The sequence below is a fragment of the Melospiza georgiana genome, chromosome 19 (assembly GCF_028018845.1).
Source record: "Melospiza georgiana isolate bMelGeo1 chromosome 19, bMelGeo1.pri, whole genome shotgun sequence".
Taxonomy (NCBI): domain Eukaryota; kingdom Metazoa; phylum Chordata; class Aves; order Passeriformes; family Passerellidae; genus Melospiza; species Melospiza georgiana.
In genome coordinates this window covers 8,451,301-8,469,913 of record NC_080448.1, presented here as the reverse complement: position 1 = coordinate 8,469,913, position 18,613 = coordinate 8,451,301, and the positions used below count along the sequence as shown (strand labels likewise).

Sequence of the window (18,613 nt, the reverse complement as noted above, 5' to 3'; positions counted from 1 at the left end):
CACAAATATTCAATTAACTCTCCAAACTGGCTGCTGTGGAATAATGCAAGCATGACAAAAAGACAATTTAAGTGAACAAATTACAGCTGACTCCTATAAAATCATGCCAAACCTTTTTTTCTTTCTTTTTTTTTTTTGGTTCATTTACACCATTGCAGGAGCCTGGGTGGGGGGGAACACAGGGAAAAAATGGGTTTGGATCAATAGCAATACCTGCACACACCAAAATCCAGGCATATCCTGGATTTTTACCAGCAAAGAGAGTGGAATTACTCAGCACAAGAATCTGGCTGCAGGAATTAGGAGATTTTGCAAGGCAAAGATTTAGAAGGAACAAGATACAGAGAGATTTTAGCACAAAGCAAAAGAGGAGGAAGTGGGGTTGAACAAAACATTGAAATAAAAGCTCCCTGACCCTTTTTTGCATTAAAATTTATCCTCAGGAGCAGCCTATTCCATAAAACCATTTAATATCTTCCTAAATGTTAAAAGGGAATTCCAGCAAAGGAGAAAAACCAACCCAATCCCACAGCACGAAACTGATTTTCTGAATTAAGACAAAGCAACAGGAGTGGAATAAAAAGAAAGGTTTCCCCAAGGAAGCCAGCATCACCCAAGTAATTAATATGGACAACATGAATTCCAATTCTTTCATTTGCAAATCCAGCATCCCCAGTTAATCTGGAGCATGGACAAAGTCCATTAATAAAGCAGATCTCTGTAATGGGATTCAAAGCAACGTCAAATCAATAAATTAAAAAAACCTTGTGTGGTTAAATAATCTACACTTTGCATAATAACATCAGTGCTGTGATGCTGGGTGGTTAAGTGGGGACAAATTCCAGAGCAATCCCAGCAGAAACACCCAGCAGGAAAATCAGATTGAGGTGGGAAAACCTCCCTGCTCAGGGGTGAAATCCATGAGCCAAAGGGGAAAATCTCCCTCATACTCCATGAAACCTCTCTGAGCAGCCCCATGGGGTGAAATCCATGAGCCAAGGGGAAAATCTCCTTTACACTCCATGAAATGTCTCCTGAGCTGCCCCACCAGGGTGAAATCCATGAGCCAAGGGGAAAATCTCCCTCACACTCCATGAAACCTCTCTGAGCAGCCCCATGGGGTGAAATCCATGAGCTAAGGGGAAAATCTCCTTTACACTCCATGAAACCTCTCCTGAGCAGCCCCACAGGGGTGAAATCCATGAGCCAAGGGAAAATCTCCTTTACATTCCATGAAACCTCTCTGAGCAGCCCCACAGGGGTGAAATCCATGAGCTAAGGGGAAAGCCTCCCTCACACTCCATGAAACCCCTCCTGAGCTGCCCCACCAGGGTGAAATCCATGAACCAAGGGGAAAATCTCCTTTACACTCCATGAAACCTCTCTGAGCAGCCCCACAGGGGTGAAATCCATGAGCTAAGGGGAAAACCTCCCTCACACTCCATGAAATGTCTCCTGAGCTGCCCCACAGGGGTGAAGTCCATGAGCCAAGGGGAAAATCTCCCTCACACTCCATGAAACCTCTCTGAGCTGCCCCACCAGGGTGAAATCCATGAGCTAAGGGGAAAATCTCCCCCATACTCCATGAAACCTCTCTGAGCAGCCCTATGGGGTGAAATCCATGAGCCAAGGGGAAAATCTCCTTTACATTCCATGAAATGTCTCCTGAGCAGCCCCACAGGGGTGAAATCCATGAACCAAGGGGAAAATCTCCTTTACACTCCATGAAACCCCTCCTGAGCTGCCCCACCAGGGTGAAATCCATGAACCAAGGGGAAAATCTCCCTCACACTCCATGAAACCTCTCTGAGCAGCCCCACACAGAGCTGGGGGTTCCCCAAGCAGCTTTTCCAAGAGTGAGGGGGGGATAATTTCCCTTAAAACCCTTTCTCACCCTGGGTGAATCCTGCCCAGGATGTGCCAGGTCTGAATTAACCTGGCAGGACCTTTCCTGTGCCCCCAGTGCCAGCTCAGGTGAATTTCCTGACCAACACTGAGCCCAACTCATCCTGTTTCACAAACCATTGCATTTTGGGGTGCCTCTGGTGTCTCCCAGCTCCTGCAGAGAGCTGAACAAAAGGAGAAACTGAGTTACAGAAAGCCAAACTCACACTGCTGCCCTCAACACCCCCATTTCCAAACCCTTCCAGCTGGGAGGCCTCAGCTCTGCTCTGCTCTGCTCTCCTCTGGGATAGCTCCTCTCAGCCTTGCCAAGTCACAAAACCACTTAAATACCTGATTAACTACAAGCACATGTTTAAATCCCTCTGGAGCCAAGGGGGTTGGGTTAGCAGAGTGCTTCACGCAGGTTTTTGTTAAACAAAACTTCTTTTCTCCACCCAGTTCCCTTCTTGGGGAGGGATTGGGACACCCCAGAGTGAGCTGAGCTCGAGTGAGCAGTGGAAGAAGAATTTTGCACAAAATCAGGGAATGAGATCCCAGGGGACACAGACTGGGCTGATGGAGAGTGCTCTGTCCTCCAGAGCCAGCAAATATTTCCAGTAAATGCCATTAAAATTCTCTTTATTTCACCACACACCAGGCTCCAGAAAGGCCAGAGGGTGGTGGCTGCTGGTCCTGAGCCTCAGAGATGTGACAGATTAACCCAGAAATGGTCTGAGAGCCTCTGGGCTTGGCTGAGAAGGGAAGTCCACTCCAGGTTTCACTGAACAGATACAAGTAATAAACAGATTTTCTGCTTTTCTGTTTGTGGGGACCCCCAAACCCACAGGGCAGGCAAGGAGAAGCAGAAACATGGCACAGGCAGCATCACATCCTGTTTCCAGCAATAAAAGGTGCCAACCTCCTCACTAAAATCCAAATATTTCTGCTTTGTTTGACAGCCAGGGCCATTAAATCGCTGTTGTTGATATTCCATTTCCCAGTGGAGATGCCAGAGCAGCTCGGGAGGATCAGACACAAAGCACACCTTGGCCCAGGGAGCTTCTGCCAGGGAAACAGAGCCTGTGAGGGATCTGTGGCCCCTGGAAATGGAACCTGTGAGGGATCTGTGGCCCCAGGAAACAGAACCTGTGAGGGATCTGTGGCCCCTGGAAACAGAACCTGTGAGGGATCTGTGGCCCCTGGAAACAGAACCTGTGAGAGATGTGTGGCCCCTAGAAATTGAACCTGTGAGGGATCTGTGGCCCCAGGAAATGGAACCTGTGAGGGATCTGTGGCCCCAGGAAATGGAACCTGTGAGGGATCTGTGGCCCCTGGAAGTGGGACCTGTGAGGGATCTGTGGCCCCAGGAAATGGAACCTGTGAGGGATCTGTGGCCCCTGGAAATGGAACCTGTGAGGGATCTGTGGCCCCAGGAAATGGAACCTGTGAGGGATCTGTGGCCCCTGGAAATGGAACCTGTGAGGGATCTGTGGCCCCAGGAAACAGAGCCTGTGAGGGATCTGTGGCCCCAGGAGGAGAAGGAGCCAGGGCTGGGTGATGGAAACCACACCTGGAGCTCCTTTTGCAGCAGAGGATCCACGGCAGAGCTGCTGCTCCCACTGCTGAGTCACAGCTGCTGTGCAGAGCTCAGGATTGGGAGTTTCCTTCCATCTAGGGCTTCTCCCCAGCCCATATTTCAAGGCATTTGCCAATGACAAGTGCACTGAAATATGTCTGATATAAGCAGTTAAAAGCAGCCTTCTTCCTATCACGCATCCTTTAAAAAAATACCTGTTCCATGGTTCTCCCTCATTCCTGCAAAAATACACTATGTCACTTGAGGGTTTTTTTGTTAAAAACACACTTTGCTTACAGCTTGAAAATAGCTAGCAAAGTATCATGAATAAACCCTAGAAACAAAATTTGCATGGTATAAAAATACATAACTTGGAGCAATTACAAGCTAACCTGGCTATGAGCAGTTTTGGTGGGGGTGAGCACCAAAACACCCCCAGGACAGGGCAGGGAGCAGCTCCAGAGCAGCAACACCAGCAAAGGCAAAGCATCCCTGTCTCCATGGCCTGGGATGTCCCCTACAATGTGTCACCAGCCCAGAAGAGTCCCCAGGGAGAAGCCTGGGATGCCAGGGGTAACAGAGCACCCTGCTAATCCCTCCTGCTTCCCTGAGCCTTCCTGGGATCACTCAGCTGGATCCAATGGAACCCACAGGATATTCCCACAGTGCCACAACAAAATCTCACAGCTCCTGCTCCCAGTGCTGCCACTGCAAGCCCAAAATGCCGTTTTTCCAACTCCAAAGCAGCCAGCACTGATATTTTTCCCACCAGCAGCTCCTCCTGAAGTTCACAGCAGAGGAAGAAGAACCCCAGAAAGTTTCAGGACACGGCACCAAATCCTTAATCTCGTTTCCCAGCTCCAACCACTGAATAATCCCTGAAACCTGATGAGCTGAGCAAAAGGAAAGGCAGGATGAGCTCATTGTGCTGAGCCTCCCCTTCCCTGCTCCATCCCCAGCCCTGGGCTGGAATTCCTCACACAGCCATGAGCAGCTGATCCCAATATCATTAAAACATGACTAACACAGGCCCTGAGCTGGTTGGAAAGTGGAGGAGCCACTGGTGGGTGGTGGATCAGACACCTCCAGCCTCACACACACAGATGTGGGGTGGCATTTAGCACACAGTGACACCAAACCTGCCCTTGGGACCTTCCCCTGTGCCAAGAAATTCATGGCTGGAAGAAAGATTCCCTTTTGCAAGGCATGAAACAGGAAGAAAAAAACCCCTTGGTTTTCTCTGAAGATCCACAGGCTGGGCTGAAATCACCAGTGACAAGTAAATAGGTTGGAAAAAGCTCCCTCTGAGAGACAGGCTGACTCAATCTGTGTTATCTTTTCCCTTTTTGCTTTATCTTCCCTGATGTGCCTGCTCAGGAAGAGATAAGGAGCAGCTGCTCCCAGCCCTGCCACTTCTGTGCACTCCATTCCTGTTCTTGGGAATTCCCTTTGCCAGGGGGATGCTCAGCCCTTCTGCTGCTCCATTCCCTCTGAAAAACGAGGAGCAGAGAAGCTTTTCCCTGATAAAGAATCCTGGAATTATTTAAGGTGGAAAAGCTCAAATCTGACCACTAACCCAGCACTAAAGCATGTCCCCACATCCCATAAATTCCTCCAGGGATGGGGATTCCAGCATTTCCCTGCAGGCTCTGGGATGGGTCAGTCAGAGCTGGAACATCCCAGGGAGCTTGGTCAGGCCTGGGTCCCACCAGGATTTTGCACAATTACATTCCCAATCAGTGGGATGATCTCAGCCTGTGGGAATGGCACTCTGTCCCTGCCTTGGGGAATATTCCAGCTCCTGGATTTGTGCCCTCTTCCAAAGGGAGGGCACACAAGCAAACACGGGTCCTCGTGGAAAATAAAGCTGATTTATGCTATGACGCAACACTAAAAGATCTTTTTAAAAAAAATATTTCAGGAGAAGAGTTGGGCTGATTTATTTTCTTTTAGGAGAAGAGTTTGGCTGATGAATTTTCTTTCAGGAGAAGAGTTTGGCTGATTTATTCTCTTTCAGTAGAGGAGTTTGGCTGATGAATTTTCTTTGTGCTGGAGAGAAGAGCAGCTGATGGGCAAGAGATGAAAGCACCCCAAGCAGAGATTCCTCACCACATTTCAGGGAGTTCATCCCATCTGAGAACTGCTTTATATCTAAAAATGGATGGAGAAGTTTATCACAGCCAAAACTTTCCCTGTCACCTGCACCAGGCCAGATTCTCCATCCTCTTCCTCTGGACACCAACAGGGTGGGAAGGAAACCAGAGGGGAAACCAAGGTGTGCATGGAGAGCTCAGGAGAAGCACCAAAGCTGCTCCTGTTCTACAGTTCAGCCTTTCCACTGAATGCCCACTGCCATGGAGTGGGAAATCAGCTTTGAGACCTTTTTTCCTGCCAAGAAATGCCAGGAATTCCTGCCTGGAAGTGGTACAGCCCCAGCAGCTGCTCCCCACGTGGGAGCAGGGCTGTGTTTGATGCTGCACACCCACACCTCTGTTGTTCATGAGGTACCCAGGGCCTTACAGGGATGTTCACATCCTAAAATCCAGGAAAACCTGGAATCCTGGCAGCTCCTGGGGCTGCTGCCACCTTTGTTCTAAAGCAGCAAGGCAAGAGAGAAGAATGCCATGGGAAGGATTTTTATACTGAGAAAGGAGATGTTGGAGAGCAGATTTGTGCACATCCAGCTGAGACACATTTCCCCTTCCCAAACCCACAAATCTGTGCAAAGACTGGTTTGGGTTGGAAGGGACCTCAAAGCTCATCTCATTCCCACTCCTCTGCCATGAGCAGGGAGACCTTCCATAGATCAGGGAGCTTCAACCTGGCCTTGGGCACTGCCAGGGATGGAACAGCCAGAGCTGCTCTGGGCACCTGTGCCAGGGCCTGCCCACCCTGCCAGGGAGCAATTCCTGCCCAACATCCCACCCACACCTCCCCTCTGCCAGCCTGGAGCCTCTCTGAATGCCCACACTGGTGACACTCTGTGGTTTTGGGCTACCTGGTGAGGAGTTCCAGCTCCAATCCTGAGAGAGGATGAAAAGCAGAGTCCCAAACTCAGCTCCACACCTGCTGGATGCTCTGAATTCCCCCCAAATCCAGCACACCCAGCCCAGCTGTGCTGCCCAGGCACTCTGTGAGCCCATGAAACAGCCTGGCAATGGCACACACACAATAAAACATCCATTTTGGAGCTGCTGAGAGGAGGCTTTCCTCTTAAAACACCTCAGGAAAATGGGCAAGGGAATGGATGAGACCATCAGCATGGGCAAATTACCCTCATTTATTGCAGGGTGGCTCAAAAGTCTCCAATTTCCCAGCCTGAGACTCAATCAGTGCTGTGCCCACACCACAGGGAGCTGGGAACCTCATAGCAACAAAGGAAAGTCAGTTTTGGGGATGAAGGGAAGAAATGAAGCCTTTCCCATGATTTCTGCCATGCTTGTGTGGCTTTATTTGCAGCATCAGATTTGGAACCATCAGGCAGAGCAGGGCTGGGATTTGGTATTTGATATTTGAAGAAGGTTGGAAGGTAAAATCTCTCTTGAAGGTAAAATCTCTCTTGAAGGTAAAAATCTCTCTTGAAAGTAAAAATCTTTCTTGAAGGTAAAATCTCTCTTGAAGGTAAAAATCTCTGTTGAAAGTAAAAATCTCTCTTGAAGGTAAAATCTCTCTTGAAGGTAAAAATCTCTCTTGAAGGTAAAATCCTTCTTGAAGGTAAAATCCTTCTTGAAGGTAAAAATCTCTCTTGAAGGTAAAATCTCTCTGGAAAGTAAAATCTCTCTTGAAGGTAAAATCTCTCTGGAAAGTAAAATCTCTCTGGAAAGTAAAATTTCTCTTGAAGGTAAAATCTTTCTTGAAGGTAAAAATCTCTCTTGAAGGTAAAAATCTCTCTTGAAGGTAAAAATCTCTCTTGAAGGTAAAATCTCTCTTGAAGGTAAAATCGTTCTTGAAGGTAAAAATCTCTCTTGAAGGTAAAATCCTTCTTGAAGGTAAAATCTCTCTTGAAGGTAAAATCTCTCTTGAAGGTAAAATCTCTCTTGAAGGTAAAAATCTTTCTTGAAGGTAAAAATCTCTCTTGAAGGTAAAAATCTCTCTTGAAGGTAAAATCTCTCTTGAAGGTAAAATCTCTCTGGAAAGTAAAATCTCTCTTGAAGGTAAAATCTCTCTTGAAGGTAAAAATCTCTCTTGAAGGTAAAATCTCTCTTGAAGGCTTTCACAGCTCCTTCCCTCCCTGTCTGGCACCAGGGAATTTGGAGGCTCCTTTGAGGATCCACCTTGGCATGAGGCTCCAAACTGGAGGTGGGATCCTGCCAGCTGGCTCAGTCTCTCCAGAGAAACCCAAAAATAAAGGATTTGGGCTCATCAAAGTCACCAGGAAATGCCCAAACTTGCTGAGGAAGAATTAATGACTGAGCTGCCCAAGGATCCTATTCAGTGACATTAAAATTCAATTAATGCTGCTGTATAAAGTAGCTTTAAACACTGAATACTTTAAACCACCCAGACTTCAAACCAGCAATTTGATGCCAACCTCTGGCCAGGTTTTAATTTTAAAATGGAAAAAAAATATTTAATTTTAAACAAATTTTAAACTCCTGTTAGCCCAGGTAGGCAGGACATGGCTGCCAATGATTTTAGGGAAGTCAGTGATAAAAACAACCAGAAAAAAGTGCAAACACAGCTTTGGGGAGAGTCTGGACAAAGAAAACATCTTAATTTCAATTAATTCAAATGTTTCACTCCTTGATCTTAAGGTTCTGTTCCAATTTCCAGGGTTTTCATTCACTTATTCCAGCTTAACACTGAATTTCAGCATGTCAATGAAAAAATCAGGAGTACAAAGGAGAAATGCACAATTTCCCATCTGCAAGTAAAACTTCAACCTGAGAGACCAAGCTCTGTAATTATGGTGACCAGAAGTGTAACTCATGATGCACAATTAACACTCCACTTAATGAATCAACCAGTTTTAAATGCAAAATCTGTTTGGAGACATTTACTTTGTCTGCTTTCTTATCCAGCATATTCTGAGTGTATTAACTGATTAAAAAAAAAATTAAAAACCACTTTTGTGCTCTTTAAACTTGCTTTCATTTCCCTGTAACTCGAGTCAGAAGCACAAAAGGATCAATCAACCCTGCAAACCCCAAATTCACCATTTCCCCACCAGAATAAAACCACACAAAACTCCTCACCCAGCCACACAGCTGCCTCAATAAATGTCCCCAGATCCACCAGGCTCCCTCCTCAGAAAAGGAAGTATCCAATTACACCCAAGCAGGAGCAGCTTTTTACAAACAAACAGGAAAACATCCTCTTTCTTATAGAATGACCCCCCAAAAAAATCCTAACCACATACACACAAAAAAATCCCCAAAAAACCCACATACACACAAAAAAGGCTGCTTAAATCAAGATTTAATGCAATCCTACATGATTTTGGCTGGATGTAAATCATGGGTGTAGATCATTCACACTCTCATCCCAAATTGTTTTTCTGCAAGCCCAGGAAGCTCACAGAGATATTTGGGAACAGGATTTCCCCCAAATCCTTTCTGGAGAGGGGAGAGCTGTATCCAAATGGAAATAAATGGAGGGGTTTGGGATGAACCAAGGCTTTGGGGCTGTTTGCTGAGGTTTGAGTGCTGTTTTTGCAGAAATTTGGGCTGCTCTGCCCTGATTTTGGGGAGCTCAGGCAGAACCAGGTGCTGGGGTTTGTTCAACACCAACCAAACCTGGGGCAGAGGCTGCAGCAGCTTCAGTTCCTCCCTGTGCAGGGAATTTGGGTTTTTTATTGAGGTCTAAACTCCCCCAGCTCCTGAATCCCACTTCCCATTGGGGCTGGGGATGCCCCAAATCCCAAAGCAGCCCCAGCAGGGTGGGAACAGGGACAGAGATGCCCCAGGAAAAACCCTCAGCACATCCCTGGCCAAAACAACCATTTCCCACCAAAATGTGCTCTCCTTCCTCAGCAGCTTTTGCTTTTTTCCTGCTGGGATTTCAGTGCAGTGCCAAGATCCTGGCCTTGGGCAGGAAGAGCCCTGCAGGACAAGGCAGGAATGATCTGCCCTGATGATCGGCTGTTAACAGAAAGGTTCGTGGTTCCAGCCCACCCAGGGACGCCACTTGTCGGTTTCTCGGCTGTTTTAATGACCTGGAAAGGCTCGGGGATGGCCTTGGGCAGCCCGCGCTCCAAAGGATGAAAAGAGGCTTCAGGTTTTTTCTCGGTCTCCAGTGTTTATTAGTTGTTTATCTAAAAGATTTTCTCTCGGCCCGACAGAGGTCTGCACAGCAGCCAGCCATGAGCACACTGAGAGCCCCCGGGGCGGTCACCTATCTTTATACTCAAAATTATGTATACAATATTTATCAATTGTATACAATATTTACCTATTTCCCCAATACCTTTTACCCTTATTGACCAGTGCACTTATAGTAATAACCGATCCCAAAGTGCCACCATCACCACAGAAGATGGAGGCCAAGAAGAAGAAGAAGAAGGACAGGACACGCCCCAATTCCTCCATCTTACTTCTTTAGACCCCCCGTACAGAAATCCTAAACCCTGTGTTTCACACTCTAATTAACTTATCCCTTCACCATTCACCCAGTGAAATCCTCCCACCCTCATACAGGTGTCGTCTGCTGTGTAGGATCAAAGTCCAGCCACCAGACACTTCTGGAACATTCCAGGACTCCCGAGCCCCCCAAGGGTGGTCTCAGTCACTCTGCACATCAGTCCTGAGGTGCTGAGATCCCACACCAGCCCAGAGTGGGCTCCTCCTCTGGGACAGGAAAAGAGAATTTCCCAGCCATGGAAATTGGGGCTCCTGGCACACAGCCCTGTGCTCTGACACCCAGGGGATCTCTGCACAAGGAGAGGGGAAAGCACAGGAACTGCCCAAGGAGGGTTTGGTCTCTGATTTCCAAGCTTGTCCTTGGGGTGGGAGGGACAGACAGAGCTTGCTCAATTCAATGTTCTCTGCATGCTGAGGGTAGGAAACAGAGCTGTAGCTGCCACAGAACTGCAGCTCCTGTCCCCAGCACCCATTTCCTCACTTTCTGTGCCTAAACAGAAAGCAAGGAGCTGAAAACTCAGCACACAAATCCCCATCCTCCACAAAAACCCTGCTCCAGCTCCAGGCTGGCTCTCCTTTCTTCTGCTCCTGCTCCTCTCAGCCTCTCCTTCAATGATCCAACCTTCATTTCCACACAACTGGAATTAACTTTGCTGCCTTGCTGAAACCTCCCCCAAATGCAGCCCCTGAGCACTGCTGGGAATGGGCAGCAGCAGTGGGAGCAGGAGCTGGGCTGGAAGCTGCTCAGAAAGCAATCCCACAGCACAGGGGACATCCAGGGACAGAAATCAGCAGGAGCCGGGGCTGGGCAGGAGCAGACCTCAAGGAAAACCTCCATGGTTTTCCAACAAGGACTTTGGGACCACTGGAAAAGGCAGAATCCCATAAAGAAATTCCCCCATCAACATCAAACCCCAGGCAGGGCTCTGGGGAGATTATTGTGATATAAAGAGTGAAATATCCACTGAGATACCCAAAGGCATGAGGGAAAGGCAGCTCCCTGCCCTGGGCTCTGCTGCCTGTCCAGAGCTCAAAGCTCTCACAAAGGAAGAGCCTCTGACTTTGAAAGACACCAAGTCTGAAAGATAAAGAGTCCTGAAAAGATCTGAGGATGCTGGAAAGCTCCAAGCAGCTCCTGCTCTCCAGCAGCAGGGTCAGAGCCAGGAGTAATTGGGGCTAAAACCTTGGGCCTGGAGAGGAATGGAATGGACAATTTGCTTTTCCTTTTACAGGCAAGATGAAATTTGCCATGCAGTGATCTTTTCCCCAAAATTTGAAGAAGGACGTTGAGACAAACACACAGAGAAAGAGAAATGGAATCAGGCATTAAATCACATCAGGCATTTGGCCAGGACCTGAAGATGTTGAATACTAAAAAAATTCCACACTGCTTGTAGGAGAATGAAATGAATATTAATAAATAACCACCTCCCTTAGCTCAGAGAAGGCCACAGGCACAAATCCCCCCAGTGAAGCTCCAAAACACTGAATTTCAGGTGCACCAGCCCCATTGCTGCCCCCACACAGCCCAGGGATGTGCAGGGAGGCTGTGCCCACACACCCACACTGCCAGGGAGAGCAGGCAGCCTCACACTCGGGGTTTTCACAGCCTGAAACAGGATAAAAAGGAAAATAGAGGGGGGAAAAAAGGTGTGTGCCAGGCTGTCTGCAGCCCCCAGCTGCTGCATTTCATATCAGGTGTGAAAAAAGCAGAGCCTGGGGTGGGGAAAAAACACATTCCTGCTATTATATAAGCAGAGAAAGTGCTGAACAGGGGCTGGGGTGGACAACAACCATTAACTGGTGCCAGCCTGGAAGTTTCTGTCTGCATGAGGGCACAGGCAGCACCTGATGCTCTGTTCAGGTGCCCACAGCCCAGCCCAGCCCTCACTTTATATCACATCCCAGCCTCCCTCTGTCCCCAAAACCACATTTCCCCCAGGAGGAGCAGCAGCAGGCACCTTCCAGGGGGTTAATTAATCATTAAATCATTAAATCCAATCCTGTGCCTGCACATCCACCTGCAAATCCCACTGAAGGATGGGAAGAGGCAAAGTGAGCGAGCATCTTGCACCAGAAACCCTTTTTGGGGCAGGAAACACCCCAAATCTCAGAGATATTTGCTGTCAGTGCCTCCAGCAGCCCAAGAGTTAAAAAGCACTGTGTGTGGGGAGCTCTGGTGGGGTTTCAGCAGCAGCTTGAGGCAGAGGAAATGAGGGTTCATCCCAAAGCCACCCCGCTCAGAGCAGGGTTACCCAACTTCCACCCTGTGGGGCCCTGCTGCAGCCAGGGCAGGGCCCTCACCCAGCCCCAGCAGCTCCCAGTTGGGGAAAAACAACCAAAATCCTGCAAAATTCCTCATCCCTGTCCTCTGCTGGCAGCCACAGGCTGGGAGGAGCCCAGAGACCCCCAGACACCCCAGGCTGGGTCACCTCTGGTGCTCTGAGCACACAGGAGATGGGACCAGGTGCTCATTTTTGGGGAAACTCCTCCAGCATTCCTGGGGTGGCTTCCATGGGATGCTGCCCATGGTTGGGGAGCACAGGGCCAGGGGCAAGCACTGAGCCCAGCCACAAAGATTTTCATTTTTTCCCTCTCTTGTGTCTCAAGGAGGAAGTCACAGGAGCCCAAAGTGAGCTGTCCCCATCAGTATTTCTAATTTTTTTTGGTGTGTTTTATTATCCAGTCAAGCCCCTTTTACAATGAAGATATTCATCATTAATTAATTAATTAAGCATCCCTGTGCCACACAGTTTCAAAGGTGCTCAGCTCGTGTCTCATTCCCCACAAACTCTGGCTGGAAAATCCCCTTGGGATGGGGCAGGGGCACAGCTGCACCCACAGCAGGGGCTGTTTGTGGGACAAACCCCAAGGTTTTGTGGGATAAACCCCAAGGTTTTGTGGGATAAACCCCAAGGTTTTGTGGGATAAACCCCAGGTTTTGTGGGATAAACCCCAAGGTGTTGTGGGATAACCCTCAAGGTTTTGTGGGACAAACTCCAAGGTTTTGTGGGACAAACCCCAAGGTTTTGTGGGACAAACCCCAAGGTTTTGTGGGGTAACCCTCAAGGTTTTGTGGGATAAATCCCAAGGTTTTGTGGGATAACCCTCAAAATTCTGTGGGATAAACCCCAAGGTTTTGTGGGATAAACCCCAAGGTTTTGTGGGATAAACCCCAAGGTTTTGAGGGATAAACCCCAAGGTTTTGTGGGATAAACCCCAAGGTTTTGTGGGATAACCCTCAAAATTCTGTGGGATAAACCCCAAGGTTTTGTGGGATAAACCCCAAGGTTTTGTGGGATAAATCCCAAAGTTTTGTGGGATAAACCCCAAGGTTTTGTGGGATAACCCTCAATGTGTTGTGGGATAACCCTCAAGGTTTTGTGGGACAAACCCCAAGGTTTTGTGGGACAAACCCCAAGGTTTTGTGGGGTAACCCTCAAGGTTTTGTGGGATAAATCCCAAGGTTTTGTGGGATAACCCTCAAAATTCTGTGGGATAAACCCCAAGGTTTTGTGGGATAACCCTCAAGGTTTTGTGGGATAAATCCCAAGGTTTTGTGGGATAACCCTCAAAATTCTGTGGGATAAATCCCAAAGTTTTGTGGGATAACCCTCAAGGTTTTGTGGGATAAACCCCAAGGTTTTGTGGGATAAACCCCAGGGATCCCAGGCAGGGCCCCAGCCAGGAGGGGCTGCAATGTTTGGTGGGCACAGAGCGCATTTGCTCCCAGCCTTTTCCTACAAATGGGATTTTTGGTGATGTTTTTGCCCATTTTGGGGCCCTCCCCACCCCAGCACTGCCCACCCCAGGCTGGCACAGAGCACAGAATCCACCTTGCCAGTGCTGCCACACCTTGGACCTTGGCATTTGGCTTTGGGCACACCCTGGCATTTACTGCCACGCTTTGCTTTCCCCCCTTTCCCCACTGAATTCCTGCAGCTGCTGCTCACCTGCCCTGAGCAGATGCTGCTCAGATCTGCTGGATTCCTCATCCTCCTCATCCTCCCCTCTCCCCCAGCCCCAGAAGAGCAGCAAAAGCTCCACGTAACCAATGGCAAATTCCTTGAGTGCAACGTAATGGGCTGGGAAGCGCTTCCCCATCTCGCCTGGGAAAAGCGATCCTCTGGCAGCAGGGAGGAGGAGGAAAACATGCTTTGTTTTACAAATCCTCTCCCCAGCAGGAGAGACACTCCCAGAATTTAATATACTGACGGCGCTTGGCTGCCTTAACCACTGCAACTCACCAGTATGGGGGAGAAAACAAAAGGAAAAATAAAATTGCCATGCTCTGTAATGGTCAAACCTCTCCTGCTCTGCAGCTGGGAGAAACGGAGCTGGAATTCTCCCAGCTGGATGGAGTGAGGGGTTTGAGAGGGGGTTCCCATGTCCCAAGTGCTGGACACCCTGAATAAATTCATTTTTTAGCCTCTCCTTGTAGGAAAGCAGAGAAGATGCTGCCAGGTAAACCTGGGAAGTCCCTTCATGGCAGATAAATTCCAAGTTATTCCGTGCAGGAATCACTTCCAGCAGCTCCCTCCAGGTGACCAGCGAGCCTCTGGCAACCCCCAACACCAGCTTAAAGCAAATGTTAATTATTTCAGTGTCCTCCCACTGCATTTATGCCAGAGGCATCCTCCCTGCAGCACCTGAGGGAAAACACCTCGGCCAAGGAGAGCACATCTAAAAGTTGGGATTTGGGGGGTTTGAATTTTGGGCTCCAGAGCAGAAAGAAGGAAAAAGAAATGAGTATTCTGTGCCTCAGGAGCTCAATGTTAAATGAGCCTGGCTGTGCCAGAGGAGCACAAACCCTTTGGAATGGCTGCTGGCAGCAGCAATAACAGGAGTGTTATTTTGGGGGCAGGCAGTGGGATCAAATTGCCTCCACAGCAGAGACCACTGCTGACCTCTCTGAGGAAGCAAACTCTGTCTGCTCTTCATGCTTGTTATATTTTTAAACAAACAAACAAACAAACAAACCAAAACAAAAAAAATCACTTTGTATCTCAGTATTTTATAGTTGTTTGCAACCTCCAGGCACTCCCAGAAACACAAACGAATCCTTACAGGAGCCTGTAAGGAAAACAGCATCGCTGCCACCTCAGGGGAGGGTGAAGGATGATAAATTCTAAATAAATTCTAAATAAATTCCAAATAAATTCCAAATAAATTCCAAATAAATTCCAAATAAATTCCAAATAAATTCCAAATAAATTCCAAATAAATTCCAAATAAATGGGTGGAATGCAAAAGCCACAGTGGACATTGATGCCAGGGATAGGACTGGAAGGAGAGGATTGTATACAGGATTGTAGCCCTGCTCTGATTATCAAACACACCTTTTGTGGGGGCAAAAAAAGCCCCCCAAACCTTGTCTTGCAGTGGGTGGGTAGGGCAGGGTGTTGTGGCACAAAGACCTGAAAAACCAAGATTTTCAGCTCTGGCCATGGGCTCATCCTGCTCCAAAAAGAATTGTGGAGGGATGCTGTCAGCCACCCCTCAGCAGCACGCTGGGCTGCCTTCAAAGGCAGCTGAACTCAGTGGAAAGGCTCCCAGTGACCTAAATGCCTGGGATTTAAAAAAAAATCTCTGCTGAGAGCTGGGCACCAGGGCACTGGGTTTGCTGGGAAAACCCCAGTTTTGCTGGAAAACACTCAGTTTTACAGCAGCACCTACAGGGAGCACAGACACCCTAAAACTGGCTCAGGGAAAAGTCTCTGCCCCACCAGGCTCATCCACCCACCCCTCTCCTTCTCCCCAAATCCTCCCTTTCAGGCTGAGACACTCCAAGGGAGCTCTGGGAGGCTCCTGCTGGAGTGGAAACAACCCCAGGGGTGCCTTGGAGCCCTCCTGAACCATCCCCTCCCAAAATGCAGCTGCTGAAAGCTCCCAGAGCAGCCAGGATTTGTTCAGTGGGGCATCCCACACTCCCTCCCTGGAGGCAGGGATTAATATCACCTCATTAAAAACCTGCCTGGAGTCTATTGTGGTATCTAGGACAGAGAGTTCTCTGTTTTGACACTCTAAGATATATTTTATCAGAGAGAGCTCTTCAGAGACACTCAGTGCCAGAGATGCACCTGACTGTAACAGGTTCCTTGCTTTCCCCCAGCAGTTTGAGATTAATTTTTAGCTTTTTCTTCTCAATCTCCAGTGAGATGAGAGGGTTCCCCTGTGGTCAGGTTTGTCATTAGGGCATCCATGGTGACACATGCCAGCTCCCTCATTCTGCACAGAGAGTGAGGACAGACCTGAGAAAAACCAGCCTGGGGCCAAGGAGAACGTGAGAGTGATTCCTGGCACTTTGCAGGCCCCAAGATTTATTTTTTGGGGAGGTGTTTGAGATAAACACCCTCTAAAATTAGCACCTGCCCTTCTGCCAGCTCCAATGGGCTGTGACAACGATAAAGATTTGGCGTGGCTGAGAGGGTGCAACATTTGGGCTCTGATCTGCTGCCCAGCTCAGCCCCCACGGTCCCACAGATCCCACATGGAGAGGTCACTGCCCCAAGGAATTCCACCCCCAAATCCCAGAGAGGCAGCACGCTCCTCTCAGGAAAAATATTTTATCCCAAAGTTGAAAGAAAGGGGAGAGTTTTCCAAAAAAAAAAAAAAAAAAACAGAAATCATATGACACAGTTCAGATTTCTCAGCTGGGCTGCTCTGAAGATAATCCTAAACCTGCAGGGCAGAGGGAGAAATGGAAATGGGCTGAATGGGGACGTGCCCCAAACAAAACATCCACTCACTGGAAAGGACCAGAAAACGGTGTGGGGATGAAATGCTATCAGCAAAAAAACACCAGCAGCAAACCCCAAAGACAAAATCCCAAAAGAAAACCAGAAAACCACCAGCAGCAAACCCCAAAGACAAAATCCCAAAAGAAAACCAGAAAACCACCAGCAGCAAACCCCAAAGAAAAAATCCCAAAAGAAAACCAGAAAACCACCAGCAGCAAACCCCAAACACAAAAATCCCAAAAGAAAACCAGACTGGAGCAGTGCCATGGACAGACTATAGGGCAAGAAAGCAGCTCCCCGTGCCCAGCTGAGATCTGAACAACTTTTCCTGGCTGGCAGAACTGGTTACACCGAGCAGCCCAGGGAGAAACCCCGAGCTGGAAGATGGATCTGCTTTAGGTTTGCATGCAGAACTCAAAGCCCTGCGCACCCCAGAGCCTTGAAAACGCCCAGAGCACTCGGGTGTTTTTATCAGCACCTATCAGCAGGAAAAGATTAAATGCTAATTTGCTTTTCTGTTTGCTCACAGCAACTTTCCGTCCTGTTGCTTCCCAGCTAATGCCCAGCTCAAACAGATTTTTCAAGGCAAAAGGTCTCGGGCTCGCTACAATTCATTGCCCACTTCCCCAGAGTGGGGAGTGGGGAATTCTCGTTTCTCCCAGCCACAGTCAACACCAGCAAAACTCCATCAGGCGATTGTGTGCGCCAAAAAGATAAAAAAGCAACGCTGCCAGCTCTGGGTATTTGTGAGCCAGCAAAGAAAAGAGCTGATTCTCAAAAGCTGCCAGCTCCAATTGCCTCGGCGCTTTTCCGGAGCTGCTTGAAACACCAAACTTTTGGAAAGTTGAGTGGGAACCACTTGGAGCAGGCTGCGAACCCCAGAGCCACAAGGCAAAAGGGAAGGGGGAAAAACACACCCGGCAGCGTTTGGTGGCTGCAGACAACCCCGAGCACCTTCCTGAGGGTATTTCCCCCTCTGTGACACCCTGACCACCCTGCAGCTTCCCCAAAATTTCACCACGCGAGTCAGAGCCGCAGGAGCGGAGCGTGGCCGCTGTTTGCCACCAGAAGCAGCACCAGTCATTCTCCAGCTGTGTTTTCCCGAGCTCGGCCCCTTCCCCGGATAAAGCCGCCCGTGCTCGCTCACTCACCTGCCGCAGGTTCTTCAGCAGCTCGGTGGCCTCCTCCTGCCTGCCCTGCTTGACCAGCAGCAGCATGTCCTGGATCATGCAGATCCTCCGGTGGTACGGGGGCAAGCTGGCGCCGGCGCCCTTGCCGAACTTCTCGCCGGACTTGGCCACGAGGGAAGCCAGGAAATCGCCCCTTTCCCTGGGGGCCGCCTTCCTGCGGGGCTGCCCCGGGGGGCTCTCCCCGGCGCCGCCCGGCTGGCAGCCCTTGGTCTGCTTGGTGCCCATGGCCGGCGGCTCCCGCAGCCCGGGGGCCGCATGCAAGGGGGCGGCGAGCCTGGGGGGGCACAGCACAAAGGGCTGGGGATGCACAAAGGCTCGGGAGGTTCCGAGGATGCCCGGGGGGGATCAGCGGAGGGGTCGGTGTCCGGCGGCGGCGGCGGGGCGGCTCCGCTCCCTCAGGCGGAGGATGGGGCGGCTGCGCCCGGCCGGGAGGAGCCGCGGCTCGGCCGCTCCGCTCCGCTCCATCGCCGGCAGCGGCAGAACCGCCGGATCCGGGCAGCTCCGGGCAGCTCCGGGCGCTGCCTCAGCCCGGCGGCGGCGGCAGCTCCTCCGCGCAGCCTCCTCCCGGTGCCGAGGGGTCCCCGGGGGTGCCCCGGGCTCGGGGGGAACTGTTGCGCTCAGGGGGCTCCCCCGGAGGCGGCGCGG

General features: G+C 49.6%; 1 protein-coding gene across 1 annotated transcript in view; it reads right to left on the bottom strand.

Annotated features, from left to right (window-relative positions):
- The window catches only part of LRRC75A (leucine rich repeat containing 75A), a 62,428-nt gene extending 44,095 nt beyond the window's left edge, over positions 1-18,333 (bottom strand). The window contains exon 1 of the mRNA XM_058037363.1: positions 17,930-18,333. Coding sequence (XP_057893346.1) covers positions 17,930-18,193 — 264 coding nt within the window. The 5' untranslated portion in view covers positions 18,194-18,333. The remainder of the gene's footprint in view (positions 1-17,929) is intronic.
- Positions 18,334-18,613: the final 280 nt, after the last annotated feature.